Raw genomic sequence first — 24806 nt, 5'->3', positions numbered from 1 at the left:
CAACTCAACTCATATTGGGAAACCAAATGACCTCTTAAGTTTAAATTGTTACACTTCTAAAAGTTCAAATTTTAAATTGATATAATTATAAGTTTAAAGTTGAGAGTGCTACAGAACTATAAATTGACATTTGTCCAAGAATTTTTATGACCGTTTTAATAAATTTTTATGCTCATTAGTCATTTTTATTGCGAAAAAAAGAAATTGAGTTTTTAAGGACAAAAATGGGAATTTGAAATTCCATGGTCCAGAGGGTTAGAGAACAATATGGAAGTTTCTACAAGTTCTCACTCTTCCACCAACTTCTGATAAAAAGGAACGAAAACACCAGAAAAGTGGCGAAATATCTAATTCTCTCTACCGTTCTATTTAAACCACCTTCAGTGTGATTCTTCACCATCAGCAGCAAAGCAAACAACAAACAAATTTCATTTCACGATCCACATTGTTGCACTCTTTTCACAAGCTTTCAAGAATCAAGAACACCATGTCACTGATTCCAAGCTTTTTCGGTGGTCGCAAGAGCAACATCTTCGACCCCTTTTCATTAGACGTTTGGGATCCATTCGATGGATTTTCATTCTCAAATTCGTTGGCTAATGTTCCTTCCTCTGCTCGTGAAACCTCTGCTTTTGCCAACACTCGCATCGACTGGAAGGAAACCCCACATGCCCACATCTTCACTGCCGATCTCCCTGGAATCAACAAACGGGAAGTCAAAGTTGAGGTTGAAGAAGGCAGAGTTTTGCAGATCAGTGGAGAGAGAAGCAAAGAACAGGAAGAGAAGAACGATAAATGGCATAGAATTGAACGAAGCAGTGGGAAGTTCATGAGGAGATTTAGGCTGCCTGAAAATGCTAAAGTTGAAGAGGTGAAAGCCAGTATGGAGAATGGACTTCTCACTGTGACAGTACCAAAAGTGGAACAGAAGAAGCCTGACATCAAATCCATTGAAATCTCTGGTTAAAGTTTTCTGTTAACCTCTGTTCTTCTCTGTGTCTGTCTGCACTGTAATAATGTTCTGTGAATTAAATCTGTATGGTTTTGAGTTTTTGTGAATGTGTCTGCAAACCCCACTTGGGTTGGGTTTCTCCTTTATTCTACCAATGTAATAAAAGCAACTTACCTCCCTTGCTAATTATGTTTGCGATATCTAATTATCAACCAGACACAACATGTTTCAAAGCTTAAAACATACAGAGAAATGAAATGTTCAATCAATGGCTTCTCTCCGCCGTTGGCAAAGCAATTGAATATCGTCAATCATCCGCTCCAAATCACATTAGGACGATCACCTTCTTTCACACTTCTTAATCTCAATAATGGTCAGGAAGCACACTTTCCTCCCACTACATTGAGATACTCTTAACTTCTTGAGCAAGATGCATCCTACCTGTGTCAATAACTCTTTGTTAATAGTCAGATCTAGAAATCTTTAAATTTTCTATCCTTTGATTTAGTTATTTAGATATCTGAATATCTATAAATGAAATTTAACAATTTGATTCTCAACAGAGATGGCTAGAACAAACATAATTTTTAAAAATGAATATTTCATTTATCTCAAAAATATATACAATTTATTCTATACATGTTTTAACAATTAAAACAAGTAGCAATTTCTCCCATTGGATGAGATGAGCAAATGGTTCCAGAGTTAAGTTAGCTTGATTACCTTTTCTCTGCTCTCTTCTCGACAAGATATAGAGGGCAACGTCTCCTCCAGTGCCCTTCATCGTTGCAATGGAAACATTTTCCTTTGCAGTGTTATCCTTGCCTTTCAATCCAGTAGGCTTCTTCTTCCCTTTCCCTTGCAATTTCAGGCTTGGAGGGCATTCCTCACTTCTTGGCAGTAATCCTTTGTTCTCAACATTATCTGGTAAGCCTGTAGCTCATTCAGTAGAATAGTCAAATTTTATTCATAAATGCATTCAGAATTGCAGAAAACTCTTCGAAAGAGATTCTAGAGTAAAACCAACTTGACTTCTCTCGTTCATGACAACACCATTTACTTCTGCCATATGAAAGTGGACCATCATGTCCAGGACATGTTCACAAACATTGGTCTCCACTTTGATGCGACTATTGTAAACGTGTTTAATAGCATCCCTCGCAGAGATTCCATAATCTCTTTAGTAGTACTCATATCCTCATGCTTCTTTTTCAACACATCAGATAAGCTGGCGAGGATATAAGCACAGGCTATATCATTAGCCTTGAGATATCCATCATATACATCCCAAACATTTCGATTTTTTTTAGAGCTAGGAATGGGAAGACAATCCTCAGTTAAGACAAACTGCAAATTGTTTATCACAAGTATCGTGTTCAAATTTGATTTCTAATTCACATAATTATCTCCAATAAATTTATCTGCTGCCAAAACTTGTATTATTGAACTTTTCATTCTGAAATTAAATATCCAATCAAGTTTTAGCAATTTTAATAATTTACCCAAGATTATTCTTTTGCAACGATACTACATCAAGACATTCTTGACTAAATACTACCTCTAGAATAACTCATATTCTAATAGTCATTTAGGTACTATTTTTAGTCACACATTATTAACAATTAATAATTCTATAAGTGTAGACCCGCCATTTTCGGATCTTATAGAACGGTATGAGTATCGCTTCGAAATGGAAAACAATACCCAAGACGGAACTATAAAACCCTATTCATTTTACTGAAGTCTGGGTTGTTCCGAATCCTATGTTACAATCCTCCGTACGGATAGCCGTCGTTAAATGACTACTAAAGGGCCGCTTAAAGTTAACCAACACGTGCAACATAAGAATCTCACGGTTCAAACTAATGGAGGAGATCGTAGGATATGTTAACACATTTCCTTCACCCACTTACTATGAACTACTTCCTCCGTTCACCTTGGTATTGACGCATACATCCGCTCTCCGAAGGGAGGTCACTCCCAGGGTGACACGAAGTGTCATATGAATCTCATGGTGTGAACTATATGGAGACGTGACAGTTAAAATCATACATTTGATCTTTGATTGAACAACTTCCCCTTATTCACCCGAATCTAAATTTAAGCTAAAAAATACTTTCCGAAGGGAGGTCACTTCCAAGGTGTCACGAAGTACCGCTTAAATCCAGACTGCAAACTCTTAGGGACACATGAGCTAAGAATAACATACCGCATATGTTAATAATCTGCCGCTGAAGTTTTCTAATAACTCTATCATATAGAAGTTATTCACTACCACTGAAGTGTTTTAATGTTTGGGTAACTACATACTTAGGTTCTTTTCTGGTTAAATAAAAAAAAAAAATAACCCTAAGTCTATGTAGTTTATCCATGTATAACTCTTATAAATGGACTTAAACCTACAATGTCTAGGTGATAAATGCTTTTATTACCTCACATCGCTCATGGATACTCATAAAACTGGTTACCAATGCTCAATTATTTGGCCATAATCCCCAGGTACGAGGTATTCCGTAGACCGTCAACTTAAATACCCCCAACCTTCGACATGATTATATACCCGTTGTGTTTGTAACCCTAGTTTTACAAGTTTAACGACCTATTTTAACTTATTAAAACAAGTAGTAACCTACGTGAGCATGCAACTGTTCTTCATTATGGATTTTAAATGTCTAACCCAATTTTATAACAGTTTATAAAACTTTAGACATGCTAAACATCCACAACATACAAGCATTCAACATCTAATATAACATTTATATTAAATACAAGAAACCCTAACATGCATACTATTTATTATAACAAATTATAACATACTTTCAATGCATGTTGCATGCTTCCTATGGTGGGATTTTAAATCTAAATGGCATACTATATGCAAATACAAGATTTATTTAACTATAACATACATCCAATGCACAAATAATTAAACACATACTGATATGGTTTTAGTTTTGGCAAAAACAAGCAAGCAAAAGCCTAACTATTACAAAAACAGCTTCAACACCACTCGTACCGCTCCAAAACCGCTTGAACTAGACCCGAACCATCTGAACCAGACCAACCACAAATCATTTGAAGCTGAACCAGACCAAACCTCAAGAGAACCGGTCGAACCGACTTCTCTTTCTCTCGCTCAAAATCTCGCCAAGTCTGATTGTTTAGCATTGAAGACCATCGTCATGTGTTTGGCTTGATCGTTTAGCAACCAACACCTATCATTTAACAAAGTTACACGATCGTATAGTGTTCCACTTCTATCATATAGTGTCATTGTCTAGCGCCAGAGGATGCTACACGATCGCTTAGTGTCAAACACTACCGCATAGCTCCATCGTTTAGCACCACGTCTTGATCGTTTAGCACGCGCTCGAGGTAAGTGATCGCCTAGTGCTATCGCATAGCAATCTCGCATCGCTCAGCTGCCACTCATAGGTGAACGATCGTGTAAGCGATCGCTCAGTGCCATCATAAAGCTCTCTGCCGCATCGCTTAGCTCCCGATCAAAGGTAAACGATCGTGTAAGCAATCGCTCAGTGCCATTGCATAGCTCTTCGTCTCATCGCTTAGCTCCCACCCGAAGCTACATGATCATGTAGTGTCATCGCATAGCAAAACAACGCATCGTTTAGCTCTAGAGGTAGACGATCGTCTAGCGCACAACACCTAAACGATTAACGCCCAAAGCTACACGATCATTTAACTTTTCCTTCATATCATCTAACATGTGAAGCTAAACGATCGTTTAGCTACTGAAGCTCAACGACGATATAAACAGAGGCTGATCGTCTGGAATCTGCAACTCGGCCCCTTCGCTTGTTTCTTCGAATTATAGCTTAATTTCAACTCTAATGACTCCAAATAAATTACAGACTCTTGAGAAGACATTAAAGCTCATCAAGCAAGAGCCAATTACAAATTTAAACAGGAAATCAAAGAGAAATTAAAGGTCAAAACTCAGAAAACCATATGATTACAGCAATTTCATATTTTCATACAAAACACCCACCAAACCAAAATTAATTCGAACTGAATGCTTATAAGATGCTCTGATACCAATTGTTGGACTGACACTATCATGCAGCGGAAGAAATCAGGATCCATAAGAATTTTAATTCATTAATTTTGGTTGAAAAGAAATATGCTAAAAACAGAGTTTAATGGGTTTCAAGAGCATACCTTGGCCGAAACCAACGAAATCTTCATTTCTAGCTGCGAAATCCTTTGAATCCTTGTTTAGACCACCACAAGATCTTCCTTACTATCCTCTTGGTGCTCTAGATTGAGTTATGGGACTCAAAATAAGCTGGAATCAAAGGGAATATGGAGAAAGCTCACTAAACCAATCTATTGAAGAACACCTTTTTCATCCGAATTTTTAAGCAAAAATTCAATTGGTTTTTCCTCATTTTCTTCACTCCAATCTCTTTATATATTATAGACTATCATGCAAATAGATGTGTTGCATGGGATGCAGCTCATGCTTGGAGTAAACCAAAGAAGAAGGTGGGTTCCTTGTAAGCTACTTCGAAGATACTTGAAAAACATTTTTTCAAGTTTGTGTGATTTTTCAATTTCCAAAATCTATTTTGATTTTAAAAACATATTTTCTTTCTAAAATCAAAATTTATTAATTTTACAAATTAATTTCATAAATTAATTTTACAAATTAATTTCATAAATTAATTTTATAATAAAATTAATAAATAATTATTTAAATAATTCTAATTAATTTAATATCTAATGTTAAATTAATTTTTACACAAAATCATCTTCATATATTTAAATCATATTTAAATATATTTTCTCCAATTCCGTTTGATTCTAATTTGAACGTTTCAAATTAACTTATCACACTACTCTAGAACTATTCCATTTTCGAGCTAGTAGGGGGACCTCATAGACCAACAGATCATGGGCTCCAACGATCCGAGATTAATCGGCTAAACTCATTAGACCAATCTAACCCCCATTTGTTAACTAATAGGTCACTCCACTAAAGCCCATAGTTGAACTCCCCTCACTGTAGATATATTATGTCCACTCGATATAACCATGATTAGTAAGTTAACCTTCACAGGTTGTTCGCAATAACGGCTGGGTCAAATCTCTATTTTACCCCCGAAATTACCTCTTGTTCCTTAAGTCCCCAATGATCCCCTAATGAACAATTGTTTTGTGATCCAATCACAAAATCGAGTCCGGCAGGATCCCTTGTTCAAGCCCTAGAATCAGAACTTAAGGGAACAACCTCTCTACTATTCCTAAAGCGGGTAGGAGTGAACTCCTTCTCGCACCTATGTCCCCAGCTATCTATCCAATCTTAACCCCTGAAATGGCAGTCATATTGAGCTAACGTTGTTAAGCCAACCCTCACCTATGCAAATCTGAGGGCAATCCTAGATAAGCAGAAGTTTATAGTTAGCTCAGGATTAAGGTCAAGTAAAGTTACCTAGGTCATCGCTTTGAAATAGTTAGTCTTAAACAGTAAACAACGTTATAAAGTAAGAGTGACTCATTTCGTGGTTCGATCTTGTGCAAACTCTTTTGCACAAGGACACCCTCACTCCTCATGTCCAACAAGAACGAATTAGGATCACTTCGTTTGTAGCACTTTACAACTCCTTGTAACAACTACAGAGCAGGTTGTATCCAATAATGTTATCAGAATAAAGTACCCAACCTTGACCATGTACTATAGATCATTTTAACTATTTACTTGAACCTGATCGACCTTTATTTCTCCACATAAAGTTCAAGTACTCATCCAATAGTCAAGGGACTTTTAGGTTTATTGGATTTCTATTTAAGCAATAGATCTATTCAATAACACCTTTATTGAATTATCAGAATAAGTTCCATTGTTTACATACCATAAGTTTTAGGTAAAACCCAACACTTCATTCCTCTATCCAAAGTTATACAGAGCCCATAACTTCTGGATTCTCACACCGAGAATACCAAGGCAACTATTGTGGTGGTGTTCTTGTTCCGTTCGAGGGTCGAGGATCGAGTTGCACTCGAAAGATTTCGAGGATTCTTTAGTTCGTGCTGTTAGTTGTTCGAATCGTTGCGTTCGAGTTATTCTTTGGACGAGTTGTTAATTGATTGAGGGAATACTAGAAGAAGAAGTTCTTCAAAGGTTTTATATACTCGATCCTTTGTGTTTAATTAAAGAAACATGCTTGTTATTTATCGTTTATGCATAATATCTTCCGTTAGACTGTAATTGTTTGTGTTCTTTCTCAATGGACTCTGGAACGATCCACTTCCGCTCACTGGTTCTCTATTTAGAGTTCCTTCAAATTTAACTTAAATATTTACTAAAAATCAATGTGATTATAATCAATAAATACAATGTCAATCAATAAGGAATACATCCTTCATTGTTACCAGTTACAAAAAAAAGTTACAAGAATGAGTCAATAAATAAATAAGTAAAAGAAGTTACAATCAATAAGGACAACTACAAATAAATAACTAAGTCGCATGACGAGCTCGATTGGGACAATTCCATCTATTATGCCCTTCTTGTCTGCAAATTGTGCATCGTGTCTTGTAACGTTCCCTCTAATCCATCTCGTTTTTCATGCGAGAAGTACACGATTTGCCAACTTTTCTAACTTGTGATTCATCCAGATAAATAGTGGGGAAGTTAGGATCAGGCCAACATTTTTTATCGGGGATTGGCTCGAATTGGGGTGATAACATGCCAGATAAGTGGAAATTTTGTAATAGTCTTCAATGTAGTAAAAGTAGTCTAACCAATGGTTTTACATGCAGCCATAACGTGAGAATAGGCGATTCCATAACTCTGCCACTTATTGCATGTGCATGTTCTTTCACTCAATTTTATTTGGTGTGTGGTTCCACCCTTTAGTGTTATTGGGTTGATTGAGGTGGTGATGTCGCACAACCCTGTTCGATGGTCAAATATGTTAACAGAATGTTTAGTTGCACGTTGTTCCCAATGAGTTTTTTATTTACTACATATCTATGACAAATACGACAATTACTTAGAATACCTCTACAGTTAATATAAAAATGTGGGTAACCAAGATGTGAATAATTTACCTTATGGTACTCTCCTGATTCAAGAACAGTCTCTATTTCTACACGACAAGCAGCGAAATAAGCAATAATTCGATAGAATGTTGCTTGGACTAGTGCAGTGATGGGTAGCTTTCTGGCTTCTTTCAGAACAACATTTGTACTTTTGGCCACATTCGTGGTTAGCCATCCATAACGATGACCACCATCATGTGATTGTGTCCACTGCTTAGGATCTATGGAAGAAAAATATCGTAAGCAATTAGGATTTGCTGTTTGAAGTTCAACCATACAGTCATTAAACTTTCGAACTTGAAATTTTGATCCTGCACTATACACCAAACTCTTCAATAGACTATTTTTATACCTGTCGTTAAAATTACTCTCCACATGTCGCAAGCAGAATCTGTGGTGTACTCCTATCCAACCGTTGTTAGGGTTTCTGATGGTAGATATAATGTCTTTGTGTCTATTTAAAATTAGACACATTCCCTCCCTTCCATGCACCACATGATCCCATAAATTTCTAAAAAACCAGCCCCATGAATCAGCACTTTCCTCTGGTACAATAGCGTATGCAATTGAATAGACGTGACCATTTGCATCGACTGAGGTAGCTATCAATAATGTTCCTTCATACTTTCCATACAAATGGGTTCCATCAATTTGAAGTAGCGGCCTATAATGCTTGAAACCTTCAATAACCAGTCCAAACGACCAAGATACGCTATTGAACATGACAATCCTTTCATCACAATCCACCTCATTTAGCCTCCAATGGATAACTATATGGGGGTTCATGATTTGTAAGATATGTTGGGTTTTATGTCCTAAAACTCGTGGTTTGTAAACAATAGAACTTATTCTTAAAATTCAATAAGTTGTTATTGAATAGATGTTTTTCTTGTGACAAATCCAATAAACCTAAAAGTACTTTGACTATTACATGGGTACTTGAACTTTATGTAGAGACATAAAAGTGGATCAGGTTCGAGTAAATAGTCGAAAATGATCTATAGTATATGAATAAGGTTGGATGTCTTATTCTGGTAACACTATTGGATGCGGCCTACTCTGTAGTTGTTACAAAGAGTTGTAAAGTGCTACAAACAAAGTGATCCTAATTCGTACATGTTATGATATGAGGAGTGGGGTCGTCCTGTGCAAATGAGTTTTTTACAAGATCGGATCACGAAATCAGTCACTCTTATTTTATAATGTTGTTTACTATTTAAGACTGGCTGTTTTAAAGCGATGACCTAGGTAACTTGACCTTAATCTTGAGCTAACTATTAACTTCTGTTTGTTCGACATTATCCTTTAATCTACAAAAGGTGAGAGTAGTCCCACAACACTGCCCAATAAGCCTCTCATTTTGTGGATAAGGTTGGATGAATAGCTGGGGACATAACCCTACAAGACGGAATTCACTCCTATCCAATTAGGGTAAGTAGAGAGGTTGTTCCCTTTAAGTGCTGATTCTAAGTCTTGAAAAGGGGCCCTACCCTCTCATTGGCCTGAGAGGGACTCGATTTGCTGATTGGATCAAAGATCAATTGTTCATTAGATGATTAGTGGGACTTAAGGAACAAGAGGTAATTTCGGGGGTAAAACAGAGATTTGACCCATCCATTATTACGAACAACATGTAAAGGGTTAACTTACTAATCATGGTTATATCGAGTGGACATAATATATCTATAGTGAGGGGAGTTCAATTATGGGCTTTAGTGGAGTGGCCCATTAGTTAACGAATGGGGGTTAATTTGGACTAATGAATTTAGCCGATTAATCTCGGATCATTAGAGCCCATGATCTGTAGGTTCACGAGGTCCCCCTACTAGCTCGGAAATAGATTACCTCTAGAGTAACGTGATAAATTAATTTAAAACGTTCAAATTAGAATTAAACGGAATTGAAAAATTAATATTTAAATATGATTTTAATATATGAAGGTGAAATTGTATAAAAGTAATTTAATATTTGATATTAAATTAACTAAAATTATTTCAATTGTTTAAATAGTTATTTATTAATTTTATTAGATAAATTAATTTATGAAATTAATCTTATAAAATTAATAATATTTTCAATTTTATAAATAAATTGATTTATGAAATCAATTTTTGAAAAGTTGAAATAGAAGAAAAATACACAAAATAGAAAATTGGAATTTTCCATTATCTTCTTCAAGTAGCTCATCCATAACCCAACATCTTCAAGCATCAATTACTCCAAGCATGAGCTGCATCTCATGCAACTATCTTCCTTGCATGAGGGTCTACAATATATTGAAGAGATTGGAGTGAATTTGAATAAAGGCAATCGATAAAATTTTTCTGAAAAATTCGATTGTAGAAGGTGTTCTTCAAAGTGGGTTGCTGTTGTGGGTTCTTCTTCTAATTCCCTTAATTCAAGCTTCAGTTGAGTCCCACAACTCAATCTAGAGTACTTAGTAGGGAAGATCTTGGAGTGGTCTACAACAAGATTCCGAGAGATTTGCAGCTAGAAATCGAAATTTCAAAGGTTCAACAAAGGTATGACTTGAAACCCATTTATTTCTGCAAAAACATGCTTTAGTTTTTGCCAAAATTAATGAATTAGAGTGCTTAATGATCCTTGTAACTCGCTGCATGATGATACAATCCAACAAGATATTCATCCATCTAGGCAGCAAATTGTATGATTCGATCCAATCTCTGAATATCTTCGCAATTGCTTTTCTTTTTCGTCCCACACTTTCCAATAACTAACAGAATAACCATACTTTTTCAAGATAATATCTTGTAATGTTTTGACAACAACTGACAAATTTTCTTTTTTAACTATGCTGCTTACCTTAGACGCAATTAGATTTGAGCCCAATTGGTTATGATCCTGACTCAGTCTTGCACACACACAGGAATAAAGGCCATTATATTGGGTAATTTCAAATTTACCGTTTTTTTTACGGCAGACAGTGTGAAGTCTCCACGTGCACCTATTGCCATATCTTTTACACCTAACATCCCATACTGTTTTTTTCGACTCGACGACTTCAAAATTTTGGTTGAATGATCGAATAGCTTTTCACTGCATTTTTTAAATCCAATTTGGAATTGAATATGGTCCCCTTAAGTAATGAATCATACCCCATATTACTTTTTTCCTCCATTGTCGAATCAGGTACAATGTTCATGTCGTTTAGGTCTATCTCAGTAAAAGTTTCAAGGACTTCGTTTAGGTAGTTGATCTAGATCGATATCATCATCGCCTATTTCAACTTCTTCATCGTTTATGGCAATAGTTGGATCACAATGCTCATCCTCCATATTATGACTTTCCAACTCAATAGTAGTTTCAACTTCTACTCTCGTTGAGGTTGGACTTGGGACACTGGGTTGGGATATATACAGTTCAACTCTATTTGGAGGGTATGGAGCGTTGCTCATCATGAACCGTACATCAACTTCATTTCGTAATGAGATAGGAATATAGAAAGTAGATCCTACTACATAACTACCATATCTAAATATTACCTCTACCCCCATCATCTTTATTCATGGATAATGCATCACATAATCCATCGATTAATGTGTTGAAGTTAACTTGACGATGCATGTTTATACGAAGAGATGGTTGACTATCATATTCTATCTCGTTTGGCCCATTAGCAATGTTTCCATGCATATAACATAAAAATTTAACAACGTCCATTGTAGTTTGGGCAATGCAATTTGATATTTATCGTAATATATGTAAGTATATATTCGGCCAACTATATTAAAAAAAATTACACTCAAAATGAAATTTTAATTTGACCATTTAAAACATATAATAGATTTTCATTTTTTTCATTTAATTAGGCCAACTATATTAAAAAAATATTTAACTTTTTGGTTGTATTCGTTTCAAACAATGGGTCGAAAATGGAAAATAATAATATAAAAAATATGTACAAAACCATAATAAACAAATAGGTACAAAATCATGATAAATAAGTATGTGTTATTCCTATTTTTTATAAAGGAATGCTTTTTCTTTTAAAATAATATCCACCTTCACACAGAATAATAATTAAAAAAAATGGGTACAAAATCATGATAAATAAGTAGGTGTTATTCCGATTTTAAAAAAATAATGTTTTTTTTTTTTAAAAAAAAAAAAGAAATGCTTTTTTAAAATAATATCCACCTTCAAACAAAATAATAATAAAAAAATAGGTACAAAATCATGATAAATATTGTTACTAAAGACATGCATCATCATTTGATCATGAATCAATGATAAATATTCTTTTATATTGACATGAATCTTTGTTTTTTAATCATCATAAAATTTACAATATTAAGGTGAATAATCCAAAATAAATTGACTAGATAAACGGTAAACATAACAACAACAATAATACTAACATTAACATCCAAACATTCAATAATCAATAATCAATACATCATTCCAAATAATAGTAAATAACTATATACATAACCTTTGAATGACTTGATTGTAGAGTTTTTCGAAATAATAGCCACGGTAAACCAAAAAAAAAAAAAAAGCAATACAAAATCATGAACATTTTACATTTTTGTTTCATTTGAGAAATAAAACGTCCAATTAACCTACTATAAAATAAATTCTCCAAATAATCCAATATAAAATAAATTCTCCAATTAATCCATTATAAAATAAAACATCAATGTTTCTCCAATTAATCCATTATAAAATAAAATATCAATGTTTCTCCAATTAATCCATTATAAAATAAAATATCAATGTTTCTCCAATTAATCCACTATAAAATAAAGAAATAATATCCACTATTAAAAAAATTTTAATATAGAAATATACACTAATACCACTATTAACTTTATATTCTTATTTAAATACCTCTTTTTAGGTTTCATTTTCATTCTTTAATTGTTTTTATAAAAAAGTTATATCATTGGTTTTAGTTTTTCTTTTCTTTTCTCCACAAAATAAAGTAATATCATTATTTTTTCCATTAGGAATATATTCTTAATTTTACATTTAAAACTACTAATAAATTTTAAAATTTTGGCAAAATAAAAAAAGATGTTTGATTATGCTCCTAATTGCAAACCTTTTTCTTTTTACGTGTGATAGATATATATAGGTATTTTATGTGAAGGATAGATTTTTTGATAACATTATATTTTTTTTTCTTTAAACGTGAATTAAAGGTAAATTTTGGTTTTTAAAAATTTGAGTTAGATTATTTTCACTAAAAATAAAGAGAAAATGTGATTTTTTTTCTTGTAAAAAAATCTCTCATTTTACATGTGATGTTAAAAGATATGGAAAATGTGATTTTTTTTTCTCTTATGTATGATGCTCAAATATAAGAGAAAAAGAAATTATTAATGATTTCAAATGTAAAATTTTGTTGAATGCGTCTTTCAAAGCTAAGCATTTCAATATGGACAAAAATAATGCCCTATTTATCTAAATAGTTTTAAAAGTGCATTTTTGTCTAATTATCATTGTAAAGTACCTTATTTTTTCAATTAAACCGTTAGTACATTTGATTTTGAATTTATTATGTCATTGACTTAGTGAATTTTTAAAAAAATCTAGAACCATTTAGAAGTCTAATAACCTATTTTTAATAGTTAACCTGAACATATATTATACAATATTAATAACATGTAATTCTTTCTTATGAAAAACTATGAAATTAAACCAATATAAAAAAAATTATGAGAATCAATATAAAAGAAATTAACCCACTATAAAGAAATATATCAACTTATTAAAAGAAAAATATTGCACTTTACCAAAAAAAACTTTGAATGATGGTTTGTAGAACTTTTCTTCAATATAATATCCACCGTAAACAAAAACATTAAAAAATCAGTAAAAATTATCAAAAACTTAATTTTTTGTTAAATAACAAAAATATATAAACTTACCAAATAAAATATTGCACTGAAATAAATTAATAATATGAAGGTGGAAATTGCGATGGTTGTTAAATTTGAAATGAGAAGAAAATATGGGGAGAAAATATGAAGATGAAAGATTGATTCTTCGGTGTTTGAAAATGAAGGCAGAAGATGATCTTCGGTGTTTGAAAATAAAGGAAGAAGGTAAAAAAATGAAGGGAAGAAGATAAGATGATGGATGATCGGGTGGTTGTTGTTTGTAAAGGAAGAAGATGAAGAAATGAAGGTTTGTTTAGGGATTTTAAGTTGGAATTGAAGGGGAAGAAGACAAAAAAGAAATAATAAAATATATTGAACAGACGCATTCAGACTGACTTGACAACTCTACTTTTTCTAACCCACCTAATGTATCTATTGAACAGATGCATTTAGACATTTTTTTTTAATGAATTGAAAAAAATAATATAATATTTCAAAATCAAGAGATACATTCGGATGAGGACAAAAAAAATAACCCCATTTACCTAACTAAGTTTAAAAGTATCCTTTTTACCTAATTAAAATAAAAATTAATCCTATAAACCTAATTAACTCGAGAAAAAAAGAAATTGAGTTTTTAAGGACAAAAATGGGAATTTGAAATTCCATGGTCCAGAGGGTTAGAGAACAATATGGAAGTTTCTACAAGTTCTCACTCTTCCACCAACTTCTGATAAAAAGGAACGAAAACACCAGAAAAGTGGCGAAATATCTAATTCTCTCTACCGTTCTATTTAAACCACCTTCAGTGTGATTCTTCACCATCAGCAGCAAAGCAAACAACAAACAAATTTCATTTCACGATCCACATTGTTGCACTCTTTTCACAAGCTTTCAAGAATCAAGAACACCATGTCACTGATTCCAAGCTTTTTCGGTGGTCGCAAGAGCAACATCTTCGACCCCTTTTCATTAGACGTTTGGGATCCATTCGATGGATTTTCATTCTCAAATTCGTTGGCTAATGTTCCTTCCTCTGCTCGTGAAACCTCTGCTTTTGCCAACACTCGCATCGACTGGAAGGAAACCCCACATGCCCACATCTTCACTGCCGATCTCCCTGGAATCAACAAACAGGAAGTCAAAGTTGAGGTTGAAGAAGGCAGAGTTTTGCAGATCAGTGGAGAGAGAAGCAAAGAACAGGAAGAGAAGAACGATAAATGGCATAGAATTGAACGAAGCAGTGGGAAGTTCATGAGGAGATTTAGGCTGCCTGAAAATGCTAAAGTTGAAGAGGTGAAAGCCAGTATGGAGAATGGACTTCTCACTGTGACAGTACCAAAAGTGGAACAGAAGAAGCCTGACATCAAATCCATTGAAATCTCTGGTTAAAGTTTTCTGTTAACCTCTGTTCTTCTCTGTGTCTGTCTACCCTGTAATAATGTTCTGTAAATCTCCTATGGTTTTAAGTTTTTGTTGAATGTTTCTACAAATCCCACTTTGGTTGGGTTTCTATTTTCTTCTACTAATGTAGTGAAAGCGTATGACTTCCTTTATTAATTATGTTTGCATATCCAACTATCAACTGCGCACAATATATTACATAGCTTAAAACATACAGAGAAATGAAATGTTTAATCAATGACTTGTCTCTGCTGACGAAGCAATTGAATATCGTTAATCATCCGCTCTAAATCACAGTAAGACGATCCACCTTCTTCCACACTTGTAAGAGCCAATTTTGCAGTCTTAAGAACAGAACCCATCAATTCATTTCTCCTATTTTCCATCACATCATTCACCATCTTCGCTACTGTCTTTCTATCGCAAACATCCTTCATATCCAAACCAATCTTCCATACCTCGCTCACGAATCGGCTGTTCGTCAGCTGGTCGGCAAATTGAGGCCAACAGATCATCGGCACTCCAGCGACTATTCCCTCTAATGTTGAATTCCATCCATTGTGAGTCAAAAACCCTCCAATGGCTTCATGAGCCAACACTTCCTCTTGTGGCGCCCAACCGACCATACACCCTCTTTCCCTTGTCCCCTCCTCCAACTCCGCCGGAACCCCATCTTCCTCATCTTTTCCGGCCACCAAATCAGGCCGCACAACCCACAGAAACCGCTTCCCACTATCCACCAATCCATGCCAAAACTCCCGAAATTGGTCATCCCCTATGACTGTAACACTGCCAAAGCTAACATACACGACCGATTTCGAAGGCTGAGCGTCGAGCCACGCCAGGCAGCTCCGATCCACCTCCCGATAGCCATTGGAAGACTCTAATTCCGGCGGAGACTTTTCGCCGGGAAGTCTGGATTTCAGGTGAGCGTTGAGAGGCCCAATTGTGTAGATATTTCGGCATCGCTTTCGAAGGCATGACAGAATCGGTCCTTCCAATTCCTCAAACGTATTCAATATCAGAGATTGAGTTTTAGAGCTTTGTATTGTTTGGTCCACGCAGTATTGAAGGATTGGTTCCGTTTGTTCCCCCACTCGGCTGAAGCTCGGAAGATCTCTGCATCGGAGAACATTTTCCATTCCATCCACTCCTTCAATCATTCTATCCATGTCTTCTTCTCCTGTATTTCAACGGAAATCAAATTTTATTCAGATTGGGAGGAAATTTGAAAAATTAGAAAATCGATTGTCGATTGATTTACCTCTAACAGGGAGCTGCCCCTCTTCAATGAGTTTGGGAATGGACGAATAAGCCCAGAAAGAACAAGCACTAACGGTACGGAAACAGAGAACGGGAATTCGAGGCTTGGCGTTGGAATCAACCATGAAACTGAAAAACCCATCAAGAATTATGCAGGTTGGGATCGGACCCAGTTCACCGGACAGCAGCATCTGTCTGAGAAGGGGCTTGGTTACGGCTTCCATGCTCTGAGTCAAGACAGATAGCTTCGTTAAGCTGCCGATATAGGCCGGGGGAAGGCCGTCGGTGATGGTATGAAATCGGAATTTGGGAAAGCGAGAGAAACGAGAATGGAGGTTTGTGTGAAGAATTAGGCGTTGGTGGATAGTGTGGATGTTGAGGAAGGTGACTCGGAGGCCGGAGAGGGAAAGAAGTTCGGCGAGTTTGAGCATCGGATTGACATGGCCTAAGGCTGGGAAGGGGAACATCAGAACATGAGGCTCTGCTTCTTCTTCCTCCATGTTTCTGCAGGTTCCAGGACTGGCTTATCTTTCTGGTTGCTTGTATAAACAGTAAACCACTTTACCAATTTATTTTAACAAAATAAATAAAAATATTAAATTGCAAGTTTGGATCTCATAGTTGAAAGAGAGTCAGAATCTGATCTCAATATTTATTTGTTCCCAAATTAGAGGCATGAAATAATTTAAAATGATTAGAAGAAAAAAAGAACTTGGTTAATGGGAAGACGCTTGGTTCTCCCGCCCTAGCCGTCGCGTGGGGAGTAGCTGATCGTCTTTTCACCGTCGGACGCTGTCGACTGTGAAGCCTCACCGTCCGTCTCGCTCGGTCGTGAAGCGCGCCGCCAACCGTCTTGCTTGGTTGTGAAGCTTCAGATCCGTCAACCGTCTGCACGTCCAAACCTGGTCGTCTTCACGTTTGGCGTCTGATCCAGATCTGTTTGCTGCTACCTACAGCTTCGCGCACCTGTATTTGGTTTGGATTTGGCTTTGGGTCGTCCGCTGATCAGGTTTCAATTTGGGTTTTTGAGCACTTGGATCTGGTGGTTTTACTTTGGGTGTGACTCGATTGCACCTGGATTTGGGTTTCTAATTTGTTCTGTGTGCTTAATCAATGGTGCGTAAACTGTCACCATTAAGGCTGAAGGAGAAGAATGGTTCGCAAGTGTTGAGGCAACCATACCGTGTTATGAAGCCTGAGAGTGAGCCAATTGTTGCTGAGAAGGTTGGGTTGTGCTCGGAGTTGGAGGGTTTAAAGACCCTTTTAGAGCAAGCGGACCATTTGGAGGAGGGTAAGATTCGTGGAAGTGGTGCCAGAGATAGGGGTTTGGTGAGGTTGAAGACAAAGGTGGCATCAACACTAGAACTAATGGGTGCAAACCGAGTTTGGGGTGATCCGGGCAGGTTTGGTTTTGGGGCTGGGGCTATTAGGGTTGTTGGGGGAACCGAGCTGGGTGTGATGAAGAGTGGGTTGAGCTCAGGTGAGGTTAATGGGCTTTTGCTAGAGGCCCACTTGAAGGAGGGGGGACTTTCTGGGTCTGGTGGAGTGGGGGACAAGGGGGGGCTGGATGGGGAATGTAGGCAGCATTGTGGGCCAGAGGGAAGGGTCGGGCCACATGAAGGAGGTTTTTGTCGGGGTTGGGCTTAAGGAGGGGGAGATTGGTGAGAGGTTGGTGCTGGGAGATTTGGATTCAAAAGGTGGGCCGAGTCGTGGGCCTGATGGTAGGCGGGTTGGGTTGGGAGGTTTAGGAGATGTGCAGGGTGGGTTGAAGGGTTGTGGACTTGAGGAGGGTTGGCGGGCTGGGTTGGGAGAGGTGGGAAGGGTCGAGGCTGATGTGAGTTGGGTTGTTCCCATCATTTCGATTTGGTAGGGGAGTCATCTTCTGAATCAGCTAGGCTGAATTCTCGATTTGGTAGAAATGAGGCAGGTTTGGGTGAGGGAAATTTTGGTCCGATGGGGAGAAAACCGTGGTCGGCCCTATTTGGCTCGAATTTGAAAGGGAACCTCGAATTTACCCCTCTGTTGGTTGAGGATGATAGAGTTGTTATTGAACCTTGTGAGGATGTTCTTGATGCGGGAATCAGTATGTGGGACAAATCTTTAGTGGGATGCGAACTACCGTATTATGTGATTTATCGGCTTATTAAGAGAATTTGGGGATGTGTAGAGATGCCCACCATTACTTTGCTGGACAACAACTTTATTATTTTTAAATTCCTCAAATCTGAGTCTCGGGACTGGGTGTTTGAAATTGGTCCGTGGTACTTGGGTGACAAACCTATCTTACTGTGACAATGGTCACCAAGTATCATCCCTGAAACTTTTGTCTTTGATTCTTCTTTGATTCTGTTCCAATCTGGGTTAAATTGGAACGTGTTCCCTAGGAGTTATGGACGGATAAGGGTTTAGCAGTGTTGGCTAGTGTTGTGGGTACACATGTTTCTTTTGATGTCACAACAAGAGAGAGGCGCCGTTTATCGTTTGCTAGAGTTTGTGTAGAGGTGGATGGGGAATCGTTGATGCCCTCTATGATTACTGTTCGTATGCGGGGTCAGGAGTTTATTGTTCTAGTGACTATGAGTGGAAACCATGTAAGTGTGGATGTTATAGTTCGTTTGGACATACTGTCGCTATGTGTGATAAGTAGAGTGTGTCAAAGGTTTAGGATTTAAGTATTGTGGTGGTTAATGAGTGTGGTTCGGGGGAGTTGGTTGGAAAGGTGGCATGGGTAATGGGGGATCTGGTGGAGCTGATGTAGGGAGAGTTGCTACTCTTATGGTGGTGAATGGTAGTGGAGGGTGTGATGGTGAGTTCAAATTGGTTAGTCGTAGGTGACGTGAGAAGGAAATTGTTAGGAGTGGAGTGGTGGTGGATCTCCGGGTTCGTCACCCTTGGGTAGTAGAATAGTTTGTGGTTCCCCTAGGATTACAGGGTTTATGAAGCATGTTGTTGAGCGTAATCAGTTTGACATTTTGAGTGATGAGGGGAGTGATTTGCTAGCGCTGGCTATAGTACAGTCAAACCCTGATCGTTGCTTGTTATGGATGCGATTTTTGGGAGTACGGGCAAGAGCCCTGTGGGAGGTAGTAGGTGTGATTCCTTGTTGTTATCATGAACTGGTGTTCATGGAATGCTAAGGGGTTGAATGATCTTATCAAATGTAGGGTTGTGGCGGATTTTTTTTGTTCTTCGTCTGTTAGTTTTTGTTGTTTGTTTGAGACTCGGGTTAGGCAGGAGAACTTTGATGTGGTATTTGGTAGGTTTGGGGAGATTTAGGGCTGTGTGTGTAACTACAATTTGAATGGAGTTGGGAGGATTTGGGTGTTATGGCGGAGGAGTGTTTATGATTTCATCCCGGATGTCAGTGAGGATCAGGTTTTTTTGGTCCTTGGTGGATATTGCATCTAATGTTCGTGTTCATGTAGGTGTGATCTATGCTTCTAATTTGGTGAGGGATAGGAATAAATTGTGGTGTAGTTTGGTTAATGTATGTGCTACTTGGATGTGTCCTGGTATTGTTATGGGTGATTTTAATGCTATACGTAATAGTTCGGAGGCTTATGGTGGTTGTCATAGTTTGGGAGAGAAGGAGGAATTTGATAGGGCTTTGTTGTCGCAAATCTGGTTGAGCTGAGTGTGCTGGGGAACCGGTTAACTTGGACTAGTAAAGTTTAGGGGAATGGTCTCTTACGTCGTTTGGATCGTTGTGTGGTTAATGAGGCTTGGATGGTGTATTATCCTTACTTGGAGTTTAGAGTTGGTTCGTAGGGGATTTCTGACATAGTCCTCTTCTGGTTTCGAGGGTGAGGTGAGGAGTTGTCCTCCGCCCTTGTTCCGTTATTTTAGCCATTGGGTAGTCTGATGATTTTATAGATGTTGTTTCAGTTGTGTAGAGAAGGCGTTTGGAGGTTTCCCCTATGGTAACTTTCTTGAGGAATCTGAGGGATTTGAACCCGGTTTTGCATGCTTCTTTTGGAAGGCGACTCTCTTTGTTGTCTGATGAGGTGTAGGTGGCTAGAAATTTTATAGAGGCTGCTCAGGTAACAGTTGAGAGGGATCCCTCCTCGGAGTCATTTATATTTGGAGGCTGTCCGAGCCACTGAGGTGTTCTGGTCGGCGACTAGATTGGAGGAGGCATCTCTTAGGCAGAAATCCCTGGTGAAATGGTTGGAGTTGGGTGATCAGAATTCAACGTTTTTTCATCACTTCGTTCGTTCTCGGTGTAGTAGGAGTGGTTTGCTCTCAGTTGTTTATTTTGAGGGCGTTCGGTAGTCTTCTCATGAGTGAGTGGCGGGAGTGGCTGTAGATTTCTTCCGTGGTAGTTTGGGGTCTCAGTCTGTGGGGTATAGGTACCTTACTTCTCGGATTGGGGATAATGTGCAATTCAGGTGGCCTGGGGAGTGTGTAGAGGCTCTTAGTCGTCCAGTGATTAGGGAGGAGTTCAGAGGGCTTTATTTTCTATGAAGCTTGGGAAGGCCCCATGCCCTAGAGAGTTCTTAGTGGATTTTTATAAATGTACGTGGAGTGTAGTTGGTGATGACTTTTGTGATGCATTTATGAATTTTTTTGAGTCGTGTTACCTTCCTTGTGGAGTTAATGTCACTACTATCACGTTTATTCCTAAGCAAGCTGGTGTTGAGCATATAGAGAACTTTCGGCCTACCTCCTATTGTAATGTGGTGTATAAGTGTATTTCGAAAGTTCTGGTAGAGAGGTTATGAGTGTGGCTTCCAACATTCATTAGTGGTAACCAGTCCGCTTTTGTGCTTGATAGGTCTATTGCTGATAACATTCTTTTGTGTCAGGAGCTTGTGGGGGGTTATCGGTTAAACAAGGGGAAACTGCGGTTTGTGTTGAAGGTGGATCTCCAAAAGGCTTATGATTCAGTGAACTGGGATTTTCTGTTTGGAGTTCTTCTGCCTATTGGTACTCCTGTACAGTTTGTTAGTTGGGTGCGGGCTTGTATCACGTCTTCTTTTTTCTCTGTGATGATTCGTTATCTCCCTATCTGTTTGTGAAGGTTATGGAAGTTCTTTCGAGGTTGCTGAATAAGCCTCCTGTGTGGTTTAGGTTCCATGACCGTTGTGAGCATGTTGGCCTGACTCATTTGGCTTTTGCTGATGCTCTCATGATTTTCTGTGCGGCTAACCAGGGTTCTTTGGATATCGTGAGGAGTGTTCTAGCAGATGATGCGTTATTTTATGAGGTGAAAATGTGGAATGAAATGCGGTGATGAAATGCATTGAGCAATCAAGCTTTCTCAATGGAATCGAAGTATAAACCCCACTGAGTTTCCTAGTAAGTCCAGGGTCGAACTCAGGGACTTGGGAAAATAGTTTGCGGCGGTAATTTTCAGGAAGACTTTGCGGTAACCGGTAATTCAAATAGTTGTTTGGTGTTGTTGTTTGTGGTAATAAAAATAAACAAATGCGGCGAATTTTCGAAAAGAGTTGATAAAACGGAAGATGCGATGAGTATGTTGTGAATAGGTTGAGAAAGGATTTGGCTAACACTTCCTATGATGCGTTCATGTTATGCGATCATGCAACATACATACAATAGTAAACCATCTCTCAACGCGAATGCTACAGCTTCTAATGCTAGAACGCATGCGATATATGCGATGAGTCTATAGAACCTACACATAAGCCTTTATTCTTATTTATGCGATGACAAAATGACACACACACAAATAAGGCAACCATATAATATCATACTTATCTCTAGGGTGCATGCGATGCAGGTTGGCAAACAGAGCTTATCTCTAAGTCCCTATCTCTTGTTTATGCAGTTCTAATCTTGCTCTCTCGAGTCTAGACTCTAACCTAGTTCTCTAAAGTCTTAGGTTCTTTCTTTAGACTCTCTCTCGAGTAGCTCTAAAGGGGTGTTGGGCACAGCGTAAAACAAGATAATCACATGCGATGAAGATCCTAGGTCGTGTTAGCTTAGTTCTTCTCAACCCATTCGATAAGTTTAGCTACTAATGCGTGCTAAGAGAGTGAACAGATGTAGAATAAGAACTTCCATTGTATAAATATAAATTTGAAATATTAAACAATAATGCAAGAAGAGAATAAAGAGCCTGGTAGCAATCTGTTGCTTCCCAGGCTTTTACACTATCTTTTCTACTTTTGTTCAAAAGATGGCCCGCTCTCTGCTTTCTACACCTTCGGGTTCTCTCTCGAGTTGCCCTGAGCGATCTTCCGGCGTCTCTTCTCTTCTCTCGCTCTGCCTTAAAATAAAAAGGAAAACTATGGACAAAGCTGAACTATGAACAAAAAGAACCGAACCTCTTTTTTTAAGGATGCCTTTGGTATTTATAGAGTTTTGGGGTGAAAGGTGGCTTCTCTCTTATGATTGCACAGATGGGATGGCTTTAATTTTCTGACTGATACGCCAAATATTTGTCACTGAAAAGCTGAGTGTACTTGTTATCATTAGCGGCTTGTCAACTTAATTCGGATTCGACCATCATCAGCTTTCTGTCCCATTGTGATTAATTATGCCTTTCACCTAGATGCGTCCACCAAGTTGCGTTGGCTCTATGCGGCAATCCTTCTTGAGCAGATGTTTTTTAGCACAAATCACTGCAAAGCCTTGCGGTAATGCTGCACTTGTTCGTTGATTTATTGTGATCGTGCTTTCTGCCTTGCGTTAATGCATATTCTGCATAAAAATACAAAAATTAACTGTTTCTATGCCATGGATGCATGCGACCGCAATGCTATGAACTTAATGCTTTTTGGACGCATTCTAACATATTTTATCAAAATTAAAATGTGATGCGATAATGCAGAATTTGAAATAAAGTCAAGGAAGAATACAACCCCCAAATTTGTGCTATCGCCTGCATTGTTTGTTGACGCATCCTGCTTTGCGGCGATCTTCTTTTTTTTGGATTGCAGTGACGGAATGAAGTAGTTGTGTCTTCGTGTGGCGCCTTCGCAATTGTTCGCCTCGATCGTTTGCAAGAAAAACATCGAGAGGGTCAAATGATTTTAAACAAAACAAAATCTTTTTTCGCAATCGTTCAGCACGATCGTATTTTTATTATTTTTTAGTTTTTTATTATTGTTATTTTTTTTTGTAGAGAACTAAAAATATAATGAAATGAAAATACTGAGTAAAGAAAAGTTGAAGATTTCATGATTCCAAAACTTGGGTCCCTGATGAATTTCGATCGTCTGATAGCGTAGGGACCACCTACTTCTTTCTTATTCAGAGTCTCTCAATTCCACAGAGTCGACTTGGCGATGCCAGCCTTCTCCGTGATATACTTTTACTCGCTGCCCATTAACTTTGAATATGTTGGTTCCGTCATCATTAGATAATTCGACCGTGCCATGCGGAAATACCTCTCTAACTATGAATGGTTCGAATCAACGTGACTTTAATTTCCCAGGGAAGAGCCATAGTCGTGAGTTGAATAGTAAGACCCTTTGCCCGACTTGGAGGTTCTTGCCGCATATGTGTTTTGACATGTCAGCGCTTTGCGTGCTCTTTATAGATCTTTGCGTTCTCATATGCAATCCTCTATTCCTCCAGCTCGACCAGTTGAAGTTTTCTCGCTTCTTCTACTTTCTTCAAGTCAAAGTTTAGCTTCTTCATTGCCCACAATGCTTTGTATTCCAGCTCCAGAGGCAAATGACATGCCTTATCAAATACCAACGTATATGGGGACATACCTATGGGTGTCTTAAATGCAGTTCGGTATGCCCACAACGCATCGTCGAGCTTTGTTGCCCAATCCTTTCGCGAAGGCCTTACTACCTTCTCAAATATTAGCTTGATCTCCCGGTTGGACACCTTGGCCTGAGAATATGATTGACAAAGTGGGACCCTTCATCACTTATTATGGCACGTGGGGTGCCAAAACGAGTGAAAATGTTTTTCTTCAGGAATTTAGAGACTACCGCCGCATCACTTGCAGCGCATGCCACAGCTTCTACCCACTTGGATACATAGTCGATGGCTAAAAAATTATAATTTTTGCCATTCGATGGAGGGAATGGTCCCATGAAGTCGATACCCTATACGTCAAACAACTCAAGTTCCAAGATGGTGTTCATAGGCATTGCATGTTTCCATGAAATATTACCAGTGTGTTGGCACCAATCACACTTCATCATGTAGTCAGCTGCATCCTTAAACAATGTTGGCCAGTAGAATCCACTCTGTAATACTTTAGCTGTAGTGCGCTGTTCTCCAAAGTGCTCACCATATGGTGAGTCATGACATTGTGATAATATACATTATTGAGCAACATTTGGTATGCA

At 37.7% G+C, this 24806-nt stretch overlaps 4 protein-coding genes across 4 annotated transcripts; 2 read left to right on the top strand and 2 right to left on the bottom strand.

Annotated features, from left to right (window-relative positions):
* The first annotated feature begins 214 nt into the window (after nt 1–214).
* LOC120081170 (17.8 kDa class I heat shock protein-like) lies at nt 215–1141 on the top strand. Its single transcript, XM_039035855.2, has one exon. The coding sequence runs from the start codon at nt 488–490 to the stop codon at nt 965–967; it is 480 nt and encodes a 159-aa protein (XP_038891783.1). The 5' UTR covers nt 215–487; the 3' UTR covers nt 968–1141.
* Nucleotides 1142–7834: 6693 nt separating this feature from the next.
* On the bottom strand, nt 7835–8803 carry LOC120081033 (uncharacterized). The gene is made up of 2 exons (XM_090315231.1): nt 8027–8803; nt 7835–7870 (listed from the first exon to the last, which is right to left on the bottom strand). Exons 1-2 carry the CDS (start codon nt 8801–8803, stop codon nt 7835–7837), a joined length of 813 nt encoding a protein of 270 aa, XP_090171357.1.
* A 5416-nt stretch (nt 8804–14219) lies between these two features.
* Nucleotides 14220–15423, top strand: LOC120081510 (17.8 kDa class I heat shock protein-like). The gene has a single exon (XM_039036460.2). The coding sequence runs from the start codon at nt 14776–14778 to the stop codon at nt 15253–15255; it is 480 nt and encodes a 159-aa protein (XP_038892388.1). The 5' UTR covers nt 14220–14775; the 3' UTR covers nt 15256–15423.
* LOC120081509 (7-deoxyloganetic acid glucosyltransferase-like) lies at nt 15395–17222 on the bottom strand. Its single transcript, XM_039036458.2, has 2 exons — nt 16532–17222; nt 15395–16450 (listed from the first exon to the last, which is right to left on the bottom strand). The coding sequence occupies exons 1-2, from the start codon at nt 17028–17030 to the stop codon at nt 15498–15500; spliced, it is 1452 nt and encodes a 483-aa protein (XP_038892386.1). The 5' UTR covers nt 17031–17222; the 3' UTR covers nt 15395–15497.
* Between the last annotated feature and the right edge of the window lie 7584 nt (nt 17223–24806).

This window comes from Benincasa hispida, chromosome 7 (genome assembly GCF_027475165.1).
Source record: "Benincasa hispida cultivar pf3 chromosome 7, pf3_genome.v1.1, whole genome shotgun sequence".
Taxonomy (NCBI): domain Eukaryota; kingdom Viridiplantae; phylum Streptophyta; class Magnoliopsida; order Cucurbitales; family Cucurbitaceae; genus Benincasa; species Benincasa hispida.
This window is presented reverse-complemented; position numbering and strand designations above follow the sequence as displayed.